The sequence below is a fragment of the Pituophis catenifer genome, unplaced genomic scaffold, assembly GCF_029215685.1.
Source record: "Pituophis catenifer annectens isolate HBS135680 unplaced genomic scaffold, rPitCat1.0.hap2 SCAF_2, whole genome shotgun sequence".
In the NCBI taxonomy this organism is placed as follows: Eukaryota; Metazoa; Chordata; class Lepidosauria; order Squamata; family Colubridae; genus Pituophis; species Pituophis catenifer.
In genome coordinates, this window is record NW_027256882.1 from 25,656,776 (window position 1) to 25,682,110 (window position 25,335).

General features: G+C 40.3%; 1 protein-coding gene and 1 pseudogene across 1 annotated transcript; both read right to left on the reverse strand.

The window, feature by feature from the left end:
• The window catches only part of LOC139311899 (zinc finger protein 420-like), a 285,827-nt pseudogene that overhangs the window by 169,654 nt on the left and 90,838 nt on the right, over positions 1-25,335 (reverse strand).
• LOC139309303 (vomeronasal type-2 receptor 26-like) lies at positions 1,350-24,765 on the reverse strand. Its single transcript, XM_070933354.1, has 6 exons — positions 24,599-24,765; positions 23,066-23,354; positions 18,995-19,789; positions 9,555-9,767; positions 7,297-7,423; positions 1,350-2,254 (listed from the first exon to the last, which is right to left on the reverse strand). The coding sequence occupies exons 1-6, from the start codon at positions 24,673-24,675 to the stop codon at positions 1,350-1,352; spliced, it is 2,406 nt and encodes an 801-aa protein (XP_070789455.1). The 5' UTR covers positions 24,676-24,765.

A 25,335-nucleotide genomic window follows, 5' to 3' on the forward strand; every position in this document is an offset into this window, starting at 1 on the left:
ATGATTGAAGATTTTGAACAAACTGTTGCACCAGGATGCTATGTTACCCTATTATGGACGATGGATTTAACAATCCAGTGGAAAGACATCACAGAAGATATTATATGGATTATAAATTTAAAGTCATTGTCTTCTTTCTTTTTATATAATGGAATGTATACATATATATATATATATATTAGCAGAGTGGGCAGTGGATTATATTTAGAATTGTATTTAGAATTGTAGTGCATGGTAACTTTGTAGGAAACTGGGTGGAAATAGGTTAGTTTATTGACTGATTAGTTTAAGCAAAGGGATTCTTAAGTGATATATTTAGGGGAGTGGAGGAAATGGATAGAATTGAATAAATGTTAAATTTGGATGTAGGGATAAGGCTGCTTTGAAATGTTATATTAATATATATAAAAGATTAAATGTTAAAGTAGGAAATGTTGTTGTAATAATATATAGATATAGGTTTGGCGGAGGAGAAAAAGGGCAGATTATTGCTAAAATGGGAGTTATAATAATATTATGCTAAGGGTCAGTATTTAGAGGAGGGAGCAAGGAAATGGTAAAATATTATGTAATTAGTTATGAATTAGGTTATTGTTGTGAAGAAGAAGTCACAGGGAGGGATGGGTGGTGAGGGGGGGTTAGGGAGGAGGGGGGGGGGAAAGGGGGAAAAACTTGTATTTGAAAACTTTTTCAATAAAAAGAAAAATTAAAAAAAATCTCACAACACTCACTCTACAGAGGTGCCCCAACTCTTTTCCCTGGTCACATATGGAAGACTGTGAATTCTATTGCTGAAACAAGTTTCTGTGGACTTAAATTCAGGACCCGAAAACCAATAAACCAGGTTCACTGCAATTATTATTTATTCAGTGTATACTGGAGGAATTTCTCTCCAGAAAATACTGGGAGGGAATTCTATAGACAAAAGGATGCACTCATCTTTATACATTTCAGAAAAGGACGACAAATATATATGCATATTTAATAGATCATGTAAGCATGAATATTCATAACAAGCAAGCCTTAGGTTATTTCCCAGCCCATCTACTATTACTATCCTCAAGAAAGAATTATTGTCTAAATCAAAAGAAACATACCAGGTTCATTGTCATAGCAGTTTTGAAACAATGTAGGGAGAAATGAGGGTATCAAGGTTGCCCCATTAATTCCTTCTATATTTCTAACTTGTAACAATAACTTGTTTTCCTCACAATCCTATCTTCCAGCTATTCTTTAATTATTTCAAGCAAAAGTGTTGGCTCCCTCTAGTATGGAGAGTACAGCTTAGATCATTTTCTAGGTTTGGCCTGCAGGGACATGTTGAGAATTGAAATTCCTCTGTCTCGCATTTATATATTTCTTCTGTTTGTAAGTTGCTCCTTTGTATTCAGATCTGGCCTCAGAATGATGATGTAGCACTTGGGAATGAAGATGCAGCCCAGCAGACCAGCACTGGAGGCCAAGATGGAGAAAACCTGCACAGCCACCATGTATTTCCCTTTGGTGCTCAGGTAGGTGGGCACAAATGTCACCCAGACACTGCAGAAGACCAGCATGCTGAAGGTTATCAGCTTGGCTTCGTTGAAGGCCCCTGGCAGATTCCTGGCCAGAAAAGCTACTGTGAAGCAGATGGCAGCCAAGATACCCATATAACTAAGGCTGATGTAGAACATGACAACAGACCCTTCATTGCATTGCAGGATGATCTCTCCAGGCTGGGAGCGCATGTCAGAGTCAGGGAATGGGGGAGAAACACCAAACCAAATGAAGCAGATGGTAATTTGGATAGCAGAACAAGAAAGGATGATGGAGTTGGCCAAGCTCTTCCCCAGCCACCTCCTCACTTGTTTGCCTGGTTTTGTGGCCAGGAAAGCCAGCACCACTGTGATCGTTTTGGCCAAGAGAGAAGAAATGGCAACTGAGAAGATGATGCTGAAAAATGTTTGTCGGAGAAGGCAGGTGGCTTTCCTTGGTTGACCAATGAAGAGGAAAGGAGACAGGAAGCAAAGCAGCAGGGAGACCAGGAGGATGTAGGAGAGGTCCCGGTTGTTGGCTTTAACAATGGGAGTTTCTAGGTATTTAATGAATATGAGTAAAACAAGGCCTGTGATTAGGAACAAGAGTAGTGCAAAAGAGATGAAGGTGACGCCTAAATGTTCTTCATAAGACAGGAAGTTTATAACTTTGGGAATACATTGGACTCGGTCCTCATTTGGGTGTTTATCATCCGGACATGTGGTGCATTTTTCTGTATCTGACAAAACCAAAATACAACCTGTTTTAACATTCTGTCCTTTACATTTCAAAAAATACCTTCTTGGGACAACAGCTGTTAATAGGGGCAGTTTCAAAAAAGCATTTGTTAACAACAAAACAACAATAACAAAGAATCTCCCTCTCCCCTCTCATCCATCCGTCTATCTATCTATCTATCTATCTATCTATCTATCTATCTATCTATCATCTAGCTCGCTCACTTGCTCTATCTTTTTGCATTGGCATCCTTCAGTCTCAAAAGACTATGGTATCGTGCTCTGGAAAGAGATCCTAAAACAGCATCTAGTGTGACTAAAAAGGCCAATTCGAGAGTGGCAATCCCTTCCATACTGAGGGCAGATTCATTCTGTCCCCTGCCCAGCCCCCAGATTTTGCTGGTTCCAGGACTGCCTCTTTGCCTCAGCCTGCCGAACAAGTGTCTCTTCGAATTGGAGAAGGCCATGCTGCGTCTTTAGCCTCCAAGCTGAATGATCGGAGGTCAAGGTTTCCCAGTTGTTAATGTCCATTCCCAAGGGCCTTTAGGTCCCCCTTGCAGATATCCTTATATCGCAGCTGTGGTCTCCCTCTGAGGCGCTTTCCCTGCACTAATTCTCCATATGTTTGTTGGACCCGTGTCCCTCCTGGCTCATTGCGGCAACCAGGAAGGTGACTGGATCCAGGCCATTATCAACAATTCTTTGAGGGATGGGGTCTTCCCAACCATCCTTAAGGAGGCAATGGTTCAACCCTTCCTCAAGAAACCGGCCCTGGATCCGGCCGTTTTGAACAACTTTTGTCCTGTCTCCAACCTTCGCTTTATAGCGGAGGTTGTTGAGTCTGTGGTCGCTCACCAACTTCCACAATTCCTGGAGGAAACGGACTATCTAGACTTGTACCAATCAGGCTTCAAGCACGGACACAGCACGGAAACGGCATTGGTCGCCCTAGTGAATGATCTCTGGCGGGCCAGAGATAGAGGCCACTCCTCTTATCCTGGTCCTACTTGACCTCTCAGTGGCTTTTGATACCATTGACCATGGTATCCTATTGCGATGGCTCGGGGGGTTGGGGGTGGGGGGGCACTGTGCTACAGTGGTTCTCCTCCTACCTCTCGGGTCGTACCCAATTTGTTTGGGCAGGGGGACAGAGATCCTCCCAAAGGCCCCTCACTTGTGGGGTACCTCAGGGATCGATTCTCTCCCCCCTGCTCTTCAACATCTATATGAAGCCACTGGGAGAGATCATTCATGGTTTCGGGGTGAGGTATCAGCAATATACTGATGATACCCAGTTGTACATCTCCACTGACCCTGACCAACCTAGGGATGCTCTTTCCATGATGTTGAAGTGCCTGGAGGCGGTGCAGGTCTGGATGGGTAGGAACAGGCTCAGGCTCAACCCCTCCAAGACGGAGTGGCTGTGGATGCCGGCATCCTCTGATCTAGTGGCCCCATCACTTGTGATGGGAGGGGAGTTGCTTACTCCCTCAGAAAGGGTTCGCAATCTTGGCGTCCTCCTGGATTCATGGCTGTCGCTAGCTGACCATCTGACGGCCGTGACCAGGGAGGCCTTTGCGCAGGTTCGCCTTGTGCGCCAATTGCGCCCTTTCCTAGACAGAGATGCCCTTCGTACAGTCACCCACACTCTTGTCATCTCTCGCCTGGATTACTGCAATGCCCTCTACATGGGGCTGCCCTTGGGGTGCACCCGGAGGCTCCAGCTGGTCCAAAATGCAGCCACGCGGGTTGTTACGGGAGCTTCCCGTTACTCCCGTGTTACACCTCTCCTGCGCGAGCTGCACTGGTTACCAGTGATCCTCCGGATCCGCTTCAAGGTGCTGGTGCTTACCTATAAAGCCCTTCATGGCATGGGCCCAGGGCACTTGAAGGAGCACCTACTGTCTGCCTCTCACCGACCAGCGCGCTCACATAGGGCAGCCCTCCTCGGGGTGCCATCGACCAAGCAATGTTGGCTGATGGTGCCCAGGATGAGGGCGTTCTCGGTGAGCGCACCGACCTCTGGAATACCTTACCCACTGAGCTCTGAACGGCTCCTGACCTCCACTCCTTCTGCAAGGACCTAAAGACGTGCTTTTTAAACAACTCATCTGATCTATGGGGTGTTTTTAGTTGGTTTTAATATGGGTTTTAAATTGTGGGATTTTAATTATGCTAAATTAATTATATTTTTTATGGTTCTTCGGTTTTTAACCTTTTGTGAGCCGCCCCGAGTCCTTCGGGAGAAGGGCGGCATATAAATTTAACCAAATAAATAAATAAATAAATAAATAAATATAGGAGATCTTTCGGAATCCGACCATCAGCCATTCTCACGACGTGCCCAAGCCAGCGTAGACGTCACTGTTTCAATAGTGTGTACATGCTAGAAATTCCAGCATGTTCCAAGACTGCGCTATTTGGAACTTTGTCCTGCCAGGTGATGCCAAGAATAAATCGGAGACAGCGCATATGAAACGTGTTCAACTTTCTCTCCTGCTGTGTGTAAAGGGTCCAAGACTCACTGCAGTCCAAGAGTGTGCTCAGGAGGCAGGCTCTATAGACCTGGATCTTTGTATGTTCCATCAGCTTCTGATTAAGCCATACTCTCTTTGTAAGTCTGGAAAATGTGGTGGCCGCTTTACCAATATGTTTATTCAGCTCAGTATCTAAAGAGAGAGTGTCAGAGATAGTTGAGCCGAAGTACAGAAAGTCATGGACGACCTCCAGTTCTTGTGCAGAGATTGTAATACAGGGAGGTGAATCCACGTCCTGACCCATGACTTGTGTTTTTTTCAGGCTGATTGTTAGTCCAAAGTCTTGGCAGGCCTTGCTAAAACTGTCCATAAGTTGTTGAAGGTCTTCAGCAGAGTGAGCAGTGACGGCAGAATCGTCAGTGAAGAGGAAATCCCGTAAGCACTTCAGCTGGACTTTAGACTTTGCTCTCAATCTAGAAGATTAAAGAGTTTTCCATCTGATCTGGTCTGGAGGTAAATAGCCTCTGTTGCAGTTCCAAAAGCATGTTTTAGCATGACAGCAAAAAAGATCCCGAATAAAGTTGGCGCGAGGACACCACCAACTTTAATAGGAGCAGTTTCAAAGAAGCATTTGTTAACAACAAAACAACAATAACGAAGAATCTCCCTCTCCCCTCTCATCTATCTATCTATCTATCTATCTATCTATCTATCTATCTATCTATCTATCTATCATCTAGCTCGCTCGCTCTATCTATCTGCCTCTCTATCATCTATCATCTATCTCAACTATCTCATCTATCTGGAATACTAAATTCTATCAACTTGGAGGACGTCCTAGGACCTAAATGATTTCCTCTGGAATGTGCAGAATGTTCATAGGAATCTACATTAGAGGAAAATAATGAATCAGTTAATCTTTTGAGGCACACTTCCTGGGTACTGCCAGATGGCTCTTCTTCATATACAGGATTTAGAGTGAAGCCTATCTTGTGACACCTACCGGTAGTTCGCTGGCAGAGAAATCTAGTCCTGCAAATAAATCAGAATTGGCTGCTGGCAGCAGTGGCAATGTGAGTATAATGAGGTGTATCATCGTTCTATGATTTTAAAATTTACAAAAAAATTCATAGACCTGAGTAATAATTTTTCATCCTCTGCTACTATTTATCAAATATATATTGATGGTCGTGCTCATTTGGTTCTATGAGGAAGTTATTTGGTCAATACAGCTTCAGGTTCAAAAGGTTGTTTTATTATTTACAAATATATACATGCATACAATAATGAACAGGGTGTCCTGTTGCATTTTTACCCTAACTGTATGACTCAGATGTTGAGAGGTGAGAGAAGTTCACGTGTTGTCTCGCTGAGAGATAGATGAGAAAGAGGGGGAAAAAAGGGGAAGATATCCAAGTGGTTTCTAGGTAAGAGTCCAATAAGAGAGTTCATTGGTTGATATAGTCACATGTGATGTCTGTAAAGACTTAACCCCTTCTAGTCTCTGGTGCATCATATGCAGGCAATATCTGACATCCACAACTATATACCCCTCATAACGGACTAGCAATACTTTCCCAGTGATCCTCAAATAGACTCCCATGTAAACACATTGCAATAATCATTCCAGAACGTGGACCTATGATAATTCCTTAAGTTTCAAAGAACCCTGATGTTTGTCGAATGATAAACGTGGGAGGACAGATCCAAATTGAAAAGCAGAAGAGATATTTTCTCTGGCAGTAGTAAAGCTTGCCCCAACTCCCACACCTTCCCATCTCTATCCAGCCCCTCCTTCAAAATCTTTTTACTATTCCTCCATTTAGATAATAAATTCAGAATTTTTGTTATTAGTCATAGACCAGATCATGCAGTTTGAAAATTAAAAAAGGGGGTCCTTGGTTGTTTTCTTGCAGACTTTTCATTACTCAAACCAAGTAACATCATTAGTGCTAGTAATAAACAAGAAAACAGTTGTGCTTCAAACTGTCTTTTAACTTGCAATTTATTTGTTTGTTTGTTTATGTTCTATTACTGCCTATCTCATACAATATTCAAAAAATATTACAGTTAAAAACCTGCAAATATTTTAAAACACCCAGATTAGATGTATATAAGAGCAAGATACTTGGGCAATTAGTAATATTGCCAGGGATATCTACCATGTAGATATCTACCTGTCTACCGTAGACCTCACCCCATTCCTAAGAGGTCTGTAAAGGGGGCCTATCATCCCTGTCCTACTATCCCCATTTATTTGTATTCATTTCCTTCATTTATGTCCATGTTCATATTTATACCTGCTATCATGTACATGTTTGACAAACTAATAAATAAAGAAATGAAATGAAATTGGCCCCTTAACGCATTCAACACCTGAGGCATGGGACTATATTCAGGTTTTTTAGGGCCTTAGGAAAGGCTAACAGGGTAGGGGCCATTTTAGTTCTCCTAAGGGAGGATGTTCCACAAAGCAGGGGACACAACAGAATGAAGTTTTCATTTCCATGAAAATACTCTGTATAATCCACTTCCGTGAGGCCTCTCCCTTCTTTTGTGTCACCCACCTTCCTGAGTGGAGATGGTCCCCTCTGGACACGGAATACAGTCGTAGCAGCAAACTGGCTCTCCTTCTCTCTTTCGCTTCACAAATCCAGGACAACAATTTTTCACACATTTGGACAGAGGAAGAGACTAAGCAGAAAAACAATAAATGCCAACAAAAATACATTAGCACTAACCATCCTGACATGCTCTTGAAATAAGAGTAAAAGTGACTGCTCAGTTTCTAGAACTGTAGTCTTATGAGATGGAGGTGAAGTCATGAGAACGTGTCCCCTGAAAAAGTGTAAGTCAGGAATCTTTTGCCCAGTGGCGGAATTCAAATTTTTTTTACTACTGGTTCTGTGGGCGTGGCTTTGTGGCATGGCAGGAGAAGGATACTGCAAAATCTCCATTCCCACCCCACTCTGAGGCCAGCCGGAGGCGGTATTTGCTGGTTCTCTGAACTACTCAAAATTTCCGCTACCGGTTCTCCAGAACCCGTCAAAACCTGCTGAATAGCACCCCTGCTTTTGCCAGAGCATGTGGGAACACTGTGTGCAAAAGGGATAAGGCCCAGCTAGCTATCCTAGGCAAGGTGGTCCTTCCTATTGAACAACTACAATAAGGTAACAGCAACTGATATGGAAGAACAAATCCATATTTGTTATTCGCTAAATTTGGAGTCTCTTTTTTTCCCAGAGAGACTTGAGGCAGCCTTCAGTCAAGATGAACAATTGCATTCAGGGAGTTTTCAGATGTGATGCCCCCTTAACATGTCAAAGCCCAAATCTAAGCAGCATTTCCTTTCACATTGTCCATCATTACTTCAGGTATTAGGAAAGACTTTTCTCTGAGTCAAAGTCATGTTTCAGTGCTTCAGTTTCCTGGGTCTGGGCATTATCCAGGGGTGGGATTCAAAAAATTCAGCAATCGGTTCGCTGCCCGGTTGCTGGGTGGACATGGCTATGGTGGGTCTGCACCATGGTACATGGTGGGCTGCACTACAGCGAGGGCGGAGGGGCATTTTTGCCCTCCCCAGGCTCCGTAGGTTTTCCTAGAGCCTCCAGTAGGGCAAAAACAGTCTCCCCGGGCTCCAGATGACCTCCGGAGGCCGGAAACAGACCTGTTTCCAGACTTCTGGTACTTCTGGTAGGTCCATTTTTCACCCTTCCCAGGCTCTGGAGGCTTTCCTCGAGCCTCTGGGAGGGCAACAACGGCCTCCCCCAGGCTCCAGAGGCCCTTCAGAGGCCAGAAACGGGCCCATTTCCGGATTTCTGGAACTTCTGGGAGGCTCATTTTTATTTATTTTATTTTATTTTTATTTTTATTTGATTTATATGCCGCCCTTCTCCAGAGACTCAGGGCGGCTTACAATGCGCTAAGCAATAGCCTTCATCCTTTTGTATATTTTATACAAAATCAGCTTATTGCCCCCACAAACTGGGTCCTCAATTTACCTACCTTAGAAAGGATGGAAGGCTGAGTCAACCTTGAGCCTGGCGAGATTCGAACCTGCAGTAATTGCAGGCAGCTGGTCTTAATAACAGGGTGCTTTAGACCACTGTACTACCAAGGCTCTTTTTCACCCTCCCAGAGCCTCCACATGGACCCTGCACTTATCTGGCATCCAAAACAGGCTGCGTGGAGACTCCTGGGAGGGGAGGGGAGGGGAGGGGAGGGGAGGGGAGGGATGGACGGGGTCAGCCAGTCCTTGCAATTACCGGTTTGGCGAACTAGATTAAAATTAACATCCGGTTCACCTGTACTGGTCCAAACCATCTGAATCCAACCCCTGGCATTATCTCACATCAGACAAGTCATTATGACTGTACGCTATCTGAATTGGACCTCCGTCGTAGGAGCAGAAGTCCTATCTCAGTGGGATGAAAGATTGAAATGGATAACTCTGGCTAGGTCTGCGTTGCTTAAAAATAGCTTGCCCTGCCTTTTCATGGGACACTGGCCCAACCAGGATAGGATAAATCCTGATTCCAATGCTTCTTTCATACTGTCGCCAATAGGACCTCCATCCGGTCTTGATTCAATTTCATTGAATTCAGTCCGAATTTGAATTCAAGCACTGGTAAACAAATTTGCCTTCTCCTTTGCCATCTGAGAACAAGGAACAAGAAAACCACACTTCTTAGCACTTCAGGGCTTCTCTTACCCTTGTCATGCAGCTTCTCCATTTCAATACTAAGCCATGGTGCATGGGCTTAGCCCAATGAAATGGGTCAGAACCCGTTGGAAAACACAGGAAAGACACCAATATTTCTCCTACCCGGTTTTGCAACTTTAGCCACGACAGATGATCTTGGTTGATACTAAGTCTCTGTTTCTCAAAAGTCACCAGATCTTTTTTGACAACATCCGTCTTGGGGGAAAACACCCAGCTAACGATCTTCAGATCAGCCTTTAAATCTCCATTTTGGTCCAAGTATAGTACGTATGTGGAAACATTGAGAAACTCATTCTTCTCCAGAAAGGGATGGAACTAAAATGCAAAGATCCAGGAATTTTAAAAACAGTCAACCTGGTAACTTATTTCTTTTTCTCTGTTCCCATTTGAATCTTTCTTCTACAGTACTCTAACTCAGGGGGCTCCAACCTTGGCAACTTTAAGACTTGTGGACTTCAACTCCCAGACTTTGCTCCCAGAGCAAAGCTGGCTGAGGAACTCTGGGAGTTGAAGTCCACAAGTCTTAAAGTTGCCAAGGTTGGAGACCCCTGCTCTAACTTGTAAATATTCTTACTTGGGAGAACAAGTTTCCAAAAATGGAAAAGAAAGGTTTACCAAAATTTGTCCATTATACATTGACAACAGTAGTGGGTTGCCCCCCGGTTTGCACCGGTTCTATAGAACCGGTGGTAAAACCGGCGGGAGGCTCCGCCCACCGACTCCGAAGTCATCAAAATGCTTCTGCACATATGCATAAGCTTCTGTGCTAGCAAAGCGAGGGCATGCGCGCGGCCCCGTTGCGAACCGATAGTAAAGGTAAGTAGAACTCACCCCTGATTGACAATATATCCATCAAAAAATATAATTTAAAGGAAATATCAGTTAAGGGAAACATTTAGAGTAGGGGTGTCAAAATTGTGGCGTCACATTTTCGTCACGTGACGTATCACGGTTTTCCCCCCCTTTGCTAACGTGGGATGGGCATGACCAGCATGTGACGCATCCGGCCTATTGGCCGCAAGTATGACACCCCTGATTTAGAGCATGTCACAAATAGATTGCACAAACAGAAAGAATATTCATCAAGACTTTGAAAACAGCAGGGTGATTAACAGGAAGAATGAATTTGTCAAGAAGAGAGTTGCCAGGCTAATCTCCTCTCATGTATCCGTTGGGGGATTTTTACATTGAAATAATTTTAATAAATTTTAATTGGATTTTAATTTTTATGTAATTTTCAAATTGTTGAATGTTTTCAATTTGTAAGCCACCCTGAGTCCTTCAGGAGAAGGGCGGCATATAAATTACATAAATAAATAAATAAATAAATAAATAAATAAATAAATAAACAAACAAACTTCAAGGTTTTGGTTACCACCTTTAAAGCGCTCCATGGCTTAGGACCCGGGTACTTGCGGGACCGCCTACTACCACCAATAGCCTCCCACCGGCCGGTACGCTCCCATAGAGAGGGGCTCCTCCGGGTGCCGTCAGCTAAACAATGCCGACTGGCGGCCCCCAGGGGGAGAGCCTTCTCTGTGGGGGCACCTACTATCTGGAACGAGCTCCCCCCAGAGATACGGAGGATCCCGGATCTGCGCACCTTCCGCCGCGCCTTAAAGACCTTACTATTTCACCAGGCCGGCCTGGCCTAATTTTCCCCCTCTTTTATAAAAGATTTTTAAAATTTTAAATATCTTTTAGTATTTATATATTCAATTTTAAATTGGTTTTAAAAGTTTGGGGTTTTAAATTTGTCGGGGCCAAAATTATTTAATTTGATTTTATTCTATTTTTTAAATTTTGTATTGTATGTGTTTTTATTGTCTGGCTGTGCACCGCCCTGAGTCCTTCGGGAGTAGGGCGGTATAGAAATCTAATAAATAAATAAATAAATAAATAAATAAACAAACAAACAAACAAACAAACAGACAAATAAATAAATATGGACCAGATCGGAAGCATGTCCCAATGAGTGAATTCTACCTTATTAAGAGAGTATTTATTTATTTAGCTATACATATATCTATACAACTATGTATCTATGTAGCTATCCGTCTGTCTACCAGATTTATATGCCATTCATCTCACAGTGTGACAAGAGTGCATGTCTGAAATTGCAAATGTCCCATCAACACTTTTTTGCAATCTGAGAAACTAGGAAGGATCATTTCTGAATTTCTCTCTCTGCCTATTATTCATTCGGGGGCTCTCTGCCTCTTTTCTCTGATGACACGTTTTTAATAGATTGTGGGAATGCTGATGACATAACTTGATTTTAAGAAAGCATTAATGAAATAATTATTGATTTCATGATTAGGAAGATAGTTAAATGAGGGCTGGATGGTATAACAATTAAGTGGATAATACTGCCTTTAAAATTGAATTGTTTTAAAAAAAGATGAAGCTTTCAGAAAAAACATTTATGATTTCCTGATAGAGAAAAGTGCATAAGTAAAATCCAGTAGAAAAAAAATCTGAAGCAGTGGTGTTTTAATTTTATTTTATTTGATAATAATCATAAATTTAATTTCATAATAATGTTATTAATGATTTGGATGAAATGGAATTAAATGGTTACCGTTTGGTAGCTGATATCAAATTGGGTGTCTAAATATATAAGTTAGAACCAGATAAAACATTTAAAACACATCTCCATGATTTCGATTTTTTAAAAGTAAAAAAAAAGCCTCTGATGATTGTGTGGCTCAGCTGGGCATGGGGGTGTGTGGGGATTTTTGCTACCGGTTCTCCGAACCACCCGCCTCCATCGCTACCGGATCGGGTGATCCGGTCCGAACCGGGAGCATTTCACCCCTGGCTTAAGATCTGTTTACTGCTATTGCAGAGTGTGGGGCATCATAAAATAAACTCAGCCAGGAGATTACAGCTGAATGAGAGGAAAAACATCCTAAAAGGAGAAGTAGTTTTAGAGCTGAGAAAGTAAAGCAGAGAACTATAGTTTCCCCTTTACTGATAGTCTTAATGCTATGACTGACAAGCCAGAAAAGGTTTAACTGGGATACCTGCAGAAAGGAGAGATTGAGCTAGGTCCATAATGGCGAACCTATGGCACACATGCCACAGGTGGCACGCGAAGCCGTATCTGTGGGCACATGAGCGTTGCCCTAGCTCAGCTCCAGCACACATGCACGCACCGGCCAGCTGATTTTCGGGCCTTCTGGACCTAGCGGAAGTTGGGAAATGGGCCAATTTCGCCCTTCCCAGGGCCCTAGAAAGCCTCTGGAGCCTGGGGAGGGCGAAAAACGGGCCTACTTGGTCCACTGTGCCATCACATGCCAAAAGCGGGGGGAGGGCAGGGGGTTGCACGCACATGCACAGGGGGGGCGCATTGAATTATGGGTGTGGGCACGCACGAGGGAGACATCCCCCCCCGCACTCCCCCCGCTTTTGACACGCAACGACAAAAAGGTTAGCCATCACTGAGCTAGGTGCTTGAATGGGCTCCTTTAAATGTATGAAGGTAAAATTCTACAATAGTCATCATAAACCCATAAATACAGGAATGTATTTAAAAATGCATGCATCCTTTTTAAAATTAGCAGTGTTTAATATCAAACTATATCTCTCACAGCTCCTGTTCTTGTGAAAATCATCACCAATGCGATTACATTGCCCAAACCTGTTGGCATCCTATAGCACGAGTAGATTGATATAATTCCCTTCCTTTTCTTTTTGGATTCCCTCTCAAAAGGAACTGTCAGATGTAAATGCCTTATTCTCTAATGTGTAAATAATGTATATATGGAACATCAGGGGTTAACTTATTCTTTGGACTTTAATGTATTCATAATTTACCACTCCCATTCCTGGCTCCACCCCTTGTATATATAAGGAGCCATCCTCCCCATTTTACTTGCTTCTATCTTGAATATTCAGCGAATATAGAATGCCTATTATGATTAAAGAAAAATATATTTAAATCTCTAACTTCTATTATCTTTATTGAGTCTGATCCTGAAAATATTGCAACAAGATGGTAGCAGAGGATGGTTAATTGACTCAATAAGTAATTAAAAATGTCCAAGAAAGATAGGCCCAACACCAGGGCCTACAGCAAAGAAATAGAAACTGATCAAGAGACGATCAACGAATCCACTAATGCGATTTCGAGAGAATCCGAAGAATACACCACTGAAGAAGAAGAACTGATGAGTGAAAATAACGACCAGGAAGAAATCGAGATAGAAAATAACGAACTCAGGTCAGAGATATTAAAAATACTAAAAAGCCAAAAGAATGATGAGAGCCTCATCGCGGACCTCCAGGAGATGCTGAGAAACAGCGGAGCAGCGAGAGAGAAAAACGTCATTAAAGAAAAACCCAAAGATCAAAAAACTGTGAGTGAAATGACTACTGAGAAAATAGTTGTAAAAAAGAAAAGATGTGACATCGCGCGAAATTTTGAATGGCAGCCATCTTGGTTTCAACGAACTTCAAAAGAGAGTGAAGCAGAGCCAATCAAAACGCTCAGTTCAAAATTTCTGGCGCGAAAAACGCTATCAGACGAAGAAAGTGAAAAAGAAGTCTCAAACTCTTCAGATGAACCAAAATCAGAAAGTGAAGACGATTTAACAAAGTCTCAAGTAAAGTCAGCAATGAAAACGCTTTTTGCTGCTTTTGGGCCAAGATTGAAAATTTCCAAGACATCAACAAAGAAGCAAGAAATCAAACCGACAACTCAAGACCTGCACGCTCCCATCCTGACTTCGAAAACGACGACACCCGAGCCCAGAGAGCCATGCCGATTCCGTCCTACACCGCAGACAGAATCGAGTGCCAGCGCACACAAGATAAAGAGAAGAACCGTCGCCATCACCAAAGCCCCAAAAACCGAGCCAGAGACCGACTCATCTGAAGAGGAGCGGATCGAGAGAGCTGAAATGGAGAGAACCTTCCACAACGGCGCCAAAGAAGAAATGAGCAACGCGCATGTGCAAAACTACGTAGACAGCCCCGAAAGACTTGAACTGGCCAGAGAACCGCGCAGACTCGTTACAAGCATCCCAATGCCGTTCTGTAATTTCCTGCACTTGAGAGACCACGGACTGCCTCAGGTTGTAAGTAATGGACAAAATAATGTGGGGAATTTACCCAGTGACTTCCCAAAACTTAGAGTTGATGGCATTAATTTACAAGAGTGGTACCAACAGCTTCAGGTTATTTTTATGAAAGAAAATTTACTATTCTTTATAACTAGTCCTCCAAGAAGACCTTGGACTTTAAAAATAGATTGTTTACATCATAGAGCATTTTTCATAATAATTTCTAGCGTGTCTCCTGCAATGTATCATAGCATCAAACCAAACCTAACTGTATCAGAAATAATTCAATGCATGTTTAATCTATTTCACAGCGATAGCGTAGCCACAACCACAAGAATGTCTAAGGATTTCTTTTCTTCTAGAGTGAAACCAGGGGTTTCTATAAGTGAGCATTTGATAAATCTAAACAAAATAAGAGCTGAGCTGCAATTGAGGGGGGAAGTGATTTCAGATCAAACAATGAAAAGTGTTATTATCAATTCACTTGATCCATCATGGGATAGTTTTATGTCACACTTAGATACCATTAATTTGGGATATTTATCAATAGAAAGTCTATCTAACAAATTGATAGCAGAAGACAATTCAAGAAAAAATCGTTCCAGTAACCAAACAGAACACAAATCCTTTAGGAAAGTAGTCTTTCAAGATAAATATAATGAGGCCTTTAGATGCCACAATTGTGGATCCAGGGAACACAGTAGAAGAGACTGTCCCAAAGTCCCAAGGGAGAGACATAGGCCAGAATATAGGAGCAAATACAATTACAGACAATCTTCCACAGATAGACACAAATATAGAAGTCCACCAAATTACAGAGAAAGTAGAGGGGGTAGAGAAAATTCAAAAGAGAGAAAATCTGGGTCACTAAATGGGCTAAATAAACAAGACAACATCAGAACACAACAAGATGAGAACAATAATTGGCTTATTGATTCTGGTGCAACAAATCACACCACTAACAACAAAAGTATATTATCTTCATTTACAGAAGATAAGTTTGTGATAAAGGTAGCTAATCAAGAAAAGGTTCAAGTATTAGGCAGAGGAAATGTGACCTTGCCTGGTTTAGGGAAAATAGAGGGGGTATTATTAATCCCAGAAATACCTCACAACATACTGAGTGCTATAAAACTAAGCAGAGAATCTGACATCAATATAGTTTTCTCAAAGGGGAAAGCAACTATAGAAAAGAACAAAACAAATGTAGGCACTGTGATGATAAAAGGGGGTCTACCCTATCTGATAACCAAAGAAAGATGGTTACATAACATTGATTCAAATATGGAAGATTGTATTGAAGCAGATGATGAAAATGTCAGTAACAGTGACAATGATGAATGTAAAATAACTCATGATAACAAAAATGCACACAATGAGAAGAAACCAAAAATAGGTAAACCAATTCATGATGAGTGTGCTCACATCTTACATAGGAAGTTAGGACATGCAAGCTTTCCTGTAGTACAAAAAATGACTGAACACGCAGAAGGTGTCAAAATAAAAAATTGTGAAAATTATTTGGAATGCTCAGTATGTAAATCCACCAAACTAAAAACCAGTCCCAGACCAAAAAAATCTAACAGATCAACCAACAATATTTTTGATTTGGTACATATGGACTTAGTTGGTCCATTAACTCCATCAATTACCTATAGAAAACGTTACTTCCTAACAATAGTGGATGATTACAGTCGCTATGGTTTTGTTTACACATTAAAGCACAAGGATGAAACCTTTCAGAAATTTAAGGAATTCTACAAACGCATAGAAACACAACATAATATCAAAATAAAACAAATTATGACAGATAGGGGATGTGAATTCATGTCTAAAGAATTCTCCCAATGGTTAAAGGATAGAGGGATGCTACATTTCACGTCCAATCCATTTTCTGCATTTCAAAATGGGATTGCAGAGAGAAAGAATTCCACACTACAAACCATGATTAGATGCACATTAGAGGATGCTGGTTTAGGCAAACAATTTTGGTCAGAAGCCTTACATTATTCAAATTACACTCAAAATAGGACATGGTCCAGTATTGTGAATAAGACACCATATGAGGTGATGTACAATAGAAAACCCAAATTAGCACACATGCACATATTTGGAGTTACTGCAGACGTACACATACCTAAACAATTGAGGAGAAAGGGAGAAAACGTATCCAGGAGATTAAGATTCATGGGATACGAAACTGGAACCAAAGGGTACAGATTCATTGATAATAATAACAAATTTATAGTATCCAGAACAGCTGTGTTCCATGAGCAGGCCAATTGGTCTAAATTGCACCTTAATGAAATATTTCCTAATAAAAGCAAAGATAATATATCTTGCGAGGAAGGAACAACAGAAAATCAAAGTATTAACAAAAGTAAGAACAAAACCAAAACTTGGACAAATAGTCAGCATAAAATAAAGACAGACACATTAACAAAAAAGGAAGCTAGATATTTGCATGACAACCATAGCAAACCTGAAAGAAATATTAGAAACAATAGAAACCAAATACCAAATAAATACAAAGATTACATAATGCATATGGATGAAGAACAAATAACACCTAATACATATGAGGAAGTATTGAAACTTCCCCGTGAAGAAAGAGAAAAATGGGAACTAGCTATGGAAAAAGAGATGGAAAGTTTACAAGGATTAAATGTATTCACACCTGCGATCGCACCTAAGGATAAAACAATTATAGGTACCAGGTGGATTTATAAAATTAAGAATTTAGAAGGAGGTAATACCTTATACAAGGCCAGACTAGTTGCACAAGGTTATGCACAAAAATATCCAGAAGACTATACTGACACATATTCACCAACAGTGAGAACAGAGAGCGTCAAAACAGCTCTTGTAGTAGCATCTGCACTCAATCTGGACGTGTTTCAATATGACATACAGACTGCATACTTACACGCAAAATTAGATAAGGAAATATATGTAAGAGCACCACACAGTCAATACACTAATAAGAACGAAATTTGGTTATTAAATAAGAGTCTGTACGGATTGAAGCAATCTGGCAAAAGATGGTACGATTGTTTGGTAAAAGTACTTAAGACCATGGATTTCAACGCCACCACTGCTGATAACTGTTTCTTTGTAAAAAAGAGTAATGATCATATTGAATTTGTATTAATTTATGTTGATGATATTTTATATATTGGAAAGCATAAAGAGAGTAGGGAAATCTTTGTAAATAAGTTAAACGAACACTTCTCATTAAAATCACTAGGTAGAGTGAACAAATACCTTGGTGTACAAATTAACAAAACAAAAAGGGGATTCAAACTTACTCAGAAAGATAAAATCATTGAACTCCTAAACAAATGTAACTTAAATAATGCCAAAACATGTGACACACCTATGCAAACTGATTTTCTCAGAAACATTGATGAATCTTCCCCTGAGTTTAAAGACAACACATTTTACAGATCAGTTATAGGTTCACTCCTTTATATATCTAATTGGACTAGGCCAGATATTGCATTACCTCTCAATTTATTGTCAAGATATGTTAGCAGACCAACCTTGTATCATTGGGAAGCTGTCAAAAGAATTTTAAGATATCTGAAAAGTACATTAGATTTTTGTTTAATATTGGAACCCAACAATGACAAAGAACCAAAAATTACTTGTTATGCTGATGCAGATTGGGCTGGTGATACATCATGCAGAAAGAGTACCTCTGGTTATGTTTTTCTATTGAACGATTGTCCAGTTTACTGGTATACTGGTAAACAAGAACTGGTAGCCACTTCTACCACAGAAGCGGAATATGTTTGCTTGTCTAAAGCTGCAAATAACCTTGTATGGTTCAATGATTTGATCACAGATGTTTGGAAGAAACCTACTTTACCATTTATTATGCATGAAGACAATAAAGCGGCCATTGAAATATCTAGATCCGATGCAATTGGACAAAGGTCCAGGCATATTGATATAAAATTTAAGCACGTGAGACAACTATCTCAAGACGGATTCATCAAAGCAATACATTGTGATACTTCTGAACAATTAGCTGACATATTAACAAAACCCTTACCTTCTAAACAACACAAATATTTAACTTCTAAATTATATGTATTATATTGTCCTGAATCTGAATGTAACTGGTGTTGTATAACGAACCGGCATTTAGAGGGGGATTTGTCAGATGTAAATGCCTTATTCTCTAATGTGTAAATAATGTATATATGGAACATCAGGGGTTAACTTATTCTTTGGACTTTAATGTATTCATAATTTACCACTCCCATTCCTGGCTCCACCCCTTGTATATATAAGGAGCCATCCTCCCCATTTTACTTGCTTCTATCTTGAATATTCAGCGAATATAGAATGCCTATTATGATTAAAGAAAAATATATTTAAATCTCTAACTTCTATTATCTTTATTGAGTCTGATCCTGAAAATATTGCAACAGGAACTAAGCTGAATGGATCCTTGTTGGGACCTCATACCTGCCAGGGCTGCAGCCTTAAAGCCCTTGACCTCTCTTCACCCTCCTTCTTTCTCCTCCTGGATCTGGAGGAATACGCAGCATTCAAGACATGGGCCAGAGTCTTAATGACACTGTGAAAATGGTGGAAATTAGTGACCCACATCATCATGCTTCTTTTTGCTTGGATCTCCAGTGGTGCTTTCTCCATGCATCTTTTCCGGCCTTTGGCAGAAAAGACGTGCTTTGAAAAAGAACAGTGAAAAGACTGATCTCTAAGTAGATCCAGGTAGAAATGGGGCTCGTAGGCATCTTTTACTGGCCTTTCTTTTCTCTTAAAGTCAACGGTCCAGATACTATTCACATATTTGAGAGCACTGTTCTCTTCCAGTGGATATAATCCGATGAGTGTTGTGATCCAGACTTTCCCTTCAATGGGTCCAGGCAAACGCATAAGTGTAAAATGGAATGGAAGAATTCTATCCAAAACAGCACCGTATTCTATGTGGTGAAGAAAGACATTGACTTGCCTCCACTTAGAGAGGGCATCCCTGAGGGGTGCTGTAAGTTGAATTGCTGAGAATCGTTGCGACATAACAACACAAATACCATTCTTGACAAGCAAAGGAATAAAACTCCTCATGAAATTCTCTCCATTCTCTGTGTCTGAAGCAAAGAGACCGACCAAGGTCCATCTGAAGTGGAGGAGCACTTGGACAATTTCCGGGTAGAGGAATCCTTTTTTGGGGAAAAGCCGGTGGTAAAAGGGCAATTGACTTTTATCGTGCAGCAACTCTGAAAATAAATCAAAACTGATCTGAAAAAGCAATGAAGAATGCTGTGTTATATTTGGAATCAGATCCATTCCAAAATATGGGCTTTACAGAAATCCAGTTTTGTTTTCATAAATCTATTTGAGTAGTTTATGGTCATTCCATCATTCTGTCCATATTTGTGTCAGACGTACCCACCAGGTCTAACCTGAGGGTGTATCTGGATTGGAAGGTTTTGTGGGTGAAAACAGCGTTGCCCAGGGGATGCCTGAATGCCAAAAGTAAGGCAATTTTTGGAAAGGCTCCTTTCATGTCCCCCTAATTAGTCATTAAGTCATATCAAGATACAGAATAAAAAAGTAACATTAAATAATACTGCATATACTGTAATAATAGCATAAAATAGCAATAGCGCTTAGACTTATATACCACTTAACAGTACTTTACAGTCCACTCTAAGTGGTTTACAGAGTCAACCTATTGCCCCCAACAATCTGGGTCCTCATTTCCCTGACTTTGGAAGGATGGAAGGCTGAGTCAACCTTGAGCCTGGTGAGGATCGAACTGCCGAACACCTGGCAGTTGGCAGTCAGCAGAATTAGCCTGCAGTACTGCATTCTAACCACTGCGCTCCACACTCCACAAAATAAGTTAAAAAGAATAAGAATCAAGAATGCAAATAATATTTTTGTATTGCCCCTATGGGAATCAGATCTGCAAATCTCAACTGAAATGTTTTATTCAAATAAAAAGCCATATTTTATGTATTTTTTGAATTTTCAACGAACAGAACACATGCTATTTTAATATAATATCCCAATAGGTTGTTCATCTAAACTGAGGTTCAAGATACTGATCTCTTTCTTATACAATTGATCTTCAAATAATAAATGTGTATTTTTTTTATTTAAAAAGTTTTACAAATACATTTTCTCCCCAGTTTCCCCCCCCCAAGCCCCCCATACCCTCCCTAACCCTCCCCTTTTCCCCCCAGGACTTCCACAAAATAAAATCCTAATCGAAAAATACATTTTATAAAACTTAAACCCCTCCACCCCCTATATACTATTTATACCTTCATAAAACTCAATTAATCTGTCCCTACATAATACATTCATTCAGCTAAAAGCTATCTGATATTTCCTAGTTTGATATGTATTCTGCACATAATCTATCCACTTTTTCCACTCCCATACATAAGTCTCTTGAGTTCGATCTTTTAAATATGCTGAAATCTTCGCCATCTCTGCAAAACTGGCCATCTTCAAAGTCCATTCTAAATAATAAATGTGTTTTGTCTATCTCTAGAGTTACGCAAATACAAGTCTGTTTACTATAAGAATTTTGATTAAATCTTCCATATGTAAGCTGTTCAAATCTTGTTTGAATAAATACCACCTTAACATGTTTAGGCATAGCTGCTTTGAAAAGCTTGACAATTTGGAAATACATTTATAGCAGCTCATCCATTTTGATGTGCCATCTTTATTGATGACGGATGTATTTTTCTCAGCTTCAATATCTGATTTTTTTTGTGCAGCAAGTTTTTAGCTTGTTCTCCAGTTGCACAACTATATTAAGGTCACAACTCTTAATATGATTTTTCAACTGTACAATTCAAGAAGTCATTAACAGAAATTTTGTCTCTTCTAAAAGATGGAATTTTGGGAGTCTGTGGATTTCCATAGGTTTAATATAACACCGATAATTGGGCATTGGACCGAAGACAGAATTTTGAGGTACCACACTGCATGCTTTCCTCCATCTAGATGTAGTTCCACTGAAGATCAAATTCTGAGTGCTCTTGGACAGCCAAAACTCTCCCTGTTCTTCGGCAAGAAATTATTTCTTCATCTACCTGCTCTCAACTCTACTCAAGAGGAGCTGAGCATATATTTTAGCCACAATATCTATTAGACAATGGACCCATAATGTCTAGGGTCTTTCTCTTCCATTTTTAATATATGAAAAGTTCGATTTCCATCTTCAACCCAGTTGGATATGGCAGGAATTATTGATATGGCTAAATGAACCTACCAATAGAGGGTACCATCACTGGGGATATTTTTTGAATAGTTTAGCTGCTAGAAAGTCCTTTTCAGGGGCTGTAATTTTCCTTCAAACATTTCACAATGAACTTCATCATGAACATTTTATGCTAAAAACTGTTGACATACTGGCTAATACGCTTATATATATATATTTTTAAAAAATAAAGTGATTAATTAATTATTGTGGTCCCTGCAAGTTCATAAGACACATGTGTTTATCAACTATGGGCAAGTAAATCTATCTGGTTTCTTTTTTTTTATTAAATAGTTTTATTTATATTTTACACAAAATTAAACCCTAGCATCCCCCCCATTGCCCCTCCCTCCTCCCCCCCCCACTTCCCAGAGCAGAGTACAAGGTATTTCATCTAACAATCTTAGGCAAACATGTGCTAACTGTCTATAAACACTTTTTCCACCCTTTCACACTTTAACTCCCTTTTTGCATAACTAAATGATAACACATCTTCTTAAATACTTGTATTCATTCGTATGCTATTTGAAACTTTTTAGTCCCATATTTACTTTGTATATAGTCAATCCAGCTTCTCCATTCCAAAATATAACTTTCTTGTGATTGATCTTTCAAATATGCAGAAATTTTTGCCATTTCTGCTAAATTGGATACTTTTAATGTCCATTTTTCTATGGTAGGTAGGTTTTCCTTCTTCCAATATTGCACCACCAAAAGTCTTGCTGCCGTTATTAAATTTAACATCAATTTAGTTTCTCTAACAGTACAGTCTCTAATAATACCCAACAAAAATAACTGTGGAGTAAAACTTATCTTTTTCTTAAAAATCTTCTGAGTAATCCACCATATTTTAATCCAAAAAGCTTTAACTTTTTTACATGTCCACCATATATGATAATAAGTTAAATCTGGTTTCTTTTAATGAATCTGGGATTGGCTTACCACTGAAAATGTCTGTATTTTTATTAAGATTATGTACAAAAAATAAGCCTGCCATCTCTGCTTTACCTTCCTTTTGTCCAGAAGAGCCTTTGATTAAAACATAGAGCCTCTTCTCACCTTTTCAAGCGTGCAACAAAAGACCCAAAGCAATGATATTGATTAATGAGAGGATATCACTGCTTTGATCCTTGCCTCCTAAACACTGTGGATCCCAAACCCTAACGATGACACCTACAATGGCCATGGTGAGAAACAGCTCTTCAGTTCTGAAGTGAAGATATGTTTGGATTTATCACATAACAGCCCACCCCCCCACACACTCAATTTACCTATAGAAAAATACACATACAGACCTGAGGGACTTTGTAGGTGCTTCCTAATGTTGACATCTGGATGGAGATGTCTTCAGGAGCTCCATCAACAAGAGTCAAAATGTTGTCCTTTTTTCCACAGCTGTAGTTGGGAATGTTGGCTTCTCCAGTAGAGAGAATGTCCAGCAAGGCTTCTGAAGTACCAAGTATGTTCAAATAGTTGTCATGGATGTTGTAGCCGAAAGTGAGATTTTGCAGAAGCTGGGGAGTCTTGTTGACCACTTGAATATTAAAAATGTAGCGTAGTATTCTTAACTTATCGAAAGGGAAACTAATGTAAAAAAATGTTCATGTTATTATCATCAATGGAAACAACAAAACACTTTTTTTTCAATTTAGTCCTCCTTGTCTCCAGAAACCTTCTGAGTCTTAAGCCAATACCAGAGATAAATGATAGTTACCCAGCACCTTTTTATTTTAATCATTATTTAGGAGAGATGGGATGGAGACGGTTTTCCACTAAGGTTAAGAATCACAAATAAATCATTCTTTGCAGCAGTGCTAATTCTCATCTGCCAAAGCAACAAGAATTCAAAACTGTTCCATCATTAAAGTAGAACCATTGAGCCCATTATGGTTTGGTGATTAAATTTATTTATTGATTTATTTATTGATTTATATGCCGTCCTTTTCCGGAGACTCAGGGAGGCTTACAATGCGTTAAGCAATAACCATCATACTTTTGTATATACCTGCTTAGTAGGGCTTTCGGGCCCCCCCCCAAGCGGTGTTCTTTTTTATATAAAGTCAGCTTATTGCCCCGACAAACCGGGTCCTCATTTTACCTACCTCGAAAGGATGGAAGGCTGAGTCAACCTTGAGCCTGGTGAGATTTGAACTTGCAGTAATTGCAGGCAGCTGGTGTTACTTTAACAGTGCTTTAGTCTGCTGCGCCACCAAGGCTCTTTGCAAATTCAGAATTTGCAAATTCTGCCCACAACCAAGAGTTTCGTGATGGCAGGGCTCAAGGATGACTCAGCCTTGCATTTTTCCGAGGTTGGTAAATATGAGGACTCAAATTGTTGAGGGCAATATGCACCTTGTAAACTGCTTAGAGGGAACTGTAAAACTCTATGGGAAAGCATACAAGCCTAAATGCTACTGCTATTGTTAAAATGACAAGAGGCCATTTCATAAGGGACCCAGGAAAGCAATTCTAATATCAAGTCAGTCTGTGTTCCTATAGGGATCGAGCATTGAATAAATGATTATGAAATATGGAAATGGGCTGGGCAGAGGCAACTATAACACATTTAATAACTGCTTTAAACCAAAGTTGGTTTGGGGGGAATAGTATATAATCTGGACTTTTTAAAGTCTTTTTTTTCCCCTTCAGCTTTGGATTTGACTTTTTTCTACAAAATAAGACAAAAGAGAGAGACGCAATGGAAATCAAAACAATTCAAAAAAATTAGACAGGTCCTGCCACGAAGGCATACGTGGAATAAAGAAAAGAAGGAGAATGTTAGAACTGTGAATGGAGGGAATGCAGCTCCTTCACGCTCAAAGACTTACAAGTGAGGTTGACTAGAAGGAGCCATGTTGAAAGGCAATGTTGCTGTACGCGACATTTTTGTTCCAGTGGTGATCATACTAATGAGATGGTCTCCTGGCCTGTAATAGCTCCATTGTTTTTTTCCATCCTGGTCCTCGAAATTCAGTGGGCACTTTATTCTCAGCTTCCCAGAGACTGGATGGGACACCAGCAGCATCAGAAGCAGGAGGTCCATAATTCATAAGGCTGAATCAATCCCCTTCCTGTTTCTAAAACAGAACAGCAAGAAGAGTTAGGTGAATTCAAAGCACCTTCACATTATGGAAATTCTAGTGGCTTTCGTGATTCAGACAGAGGCAAACTGAATTTCATCCAGAAAGGAGAGAAAGGTACACACAAGAGCGAAGTCTCTGCCTATCCTTTAACTTGTGCCACAAGGAGCAGGACTTGAAGCATTTATCTATTTTCTGATGCAAGATGGCTTCTGTGGTGCTTCAGGCTGATGTTTACCTCCAAGACAGTCACTAGAGAAGTACCAGAATAGGTCTCAAAAACAAGAATTGTGAAAATTACAGTGAGAAGCAACTTCTCCTCTGGGAAGCTTAAACTTCTTAGGGTTACATTTGCAGAGGAGTAGCTGGAGAAAAGGATATTACTGAAAAAAACTCACAAATCCACCCTTGGGGGCATTGTTCTCTAGTTGTGGTCCTTCTTGTCAGATCTAATGCACAGAAGTGATGCTGCAGGAAGATAGTTC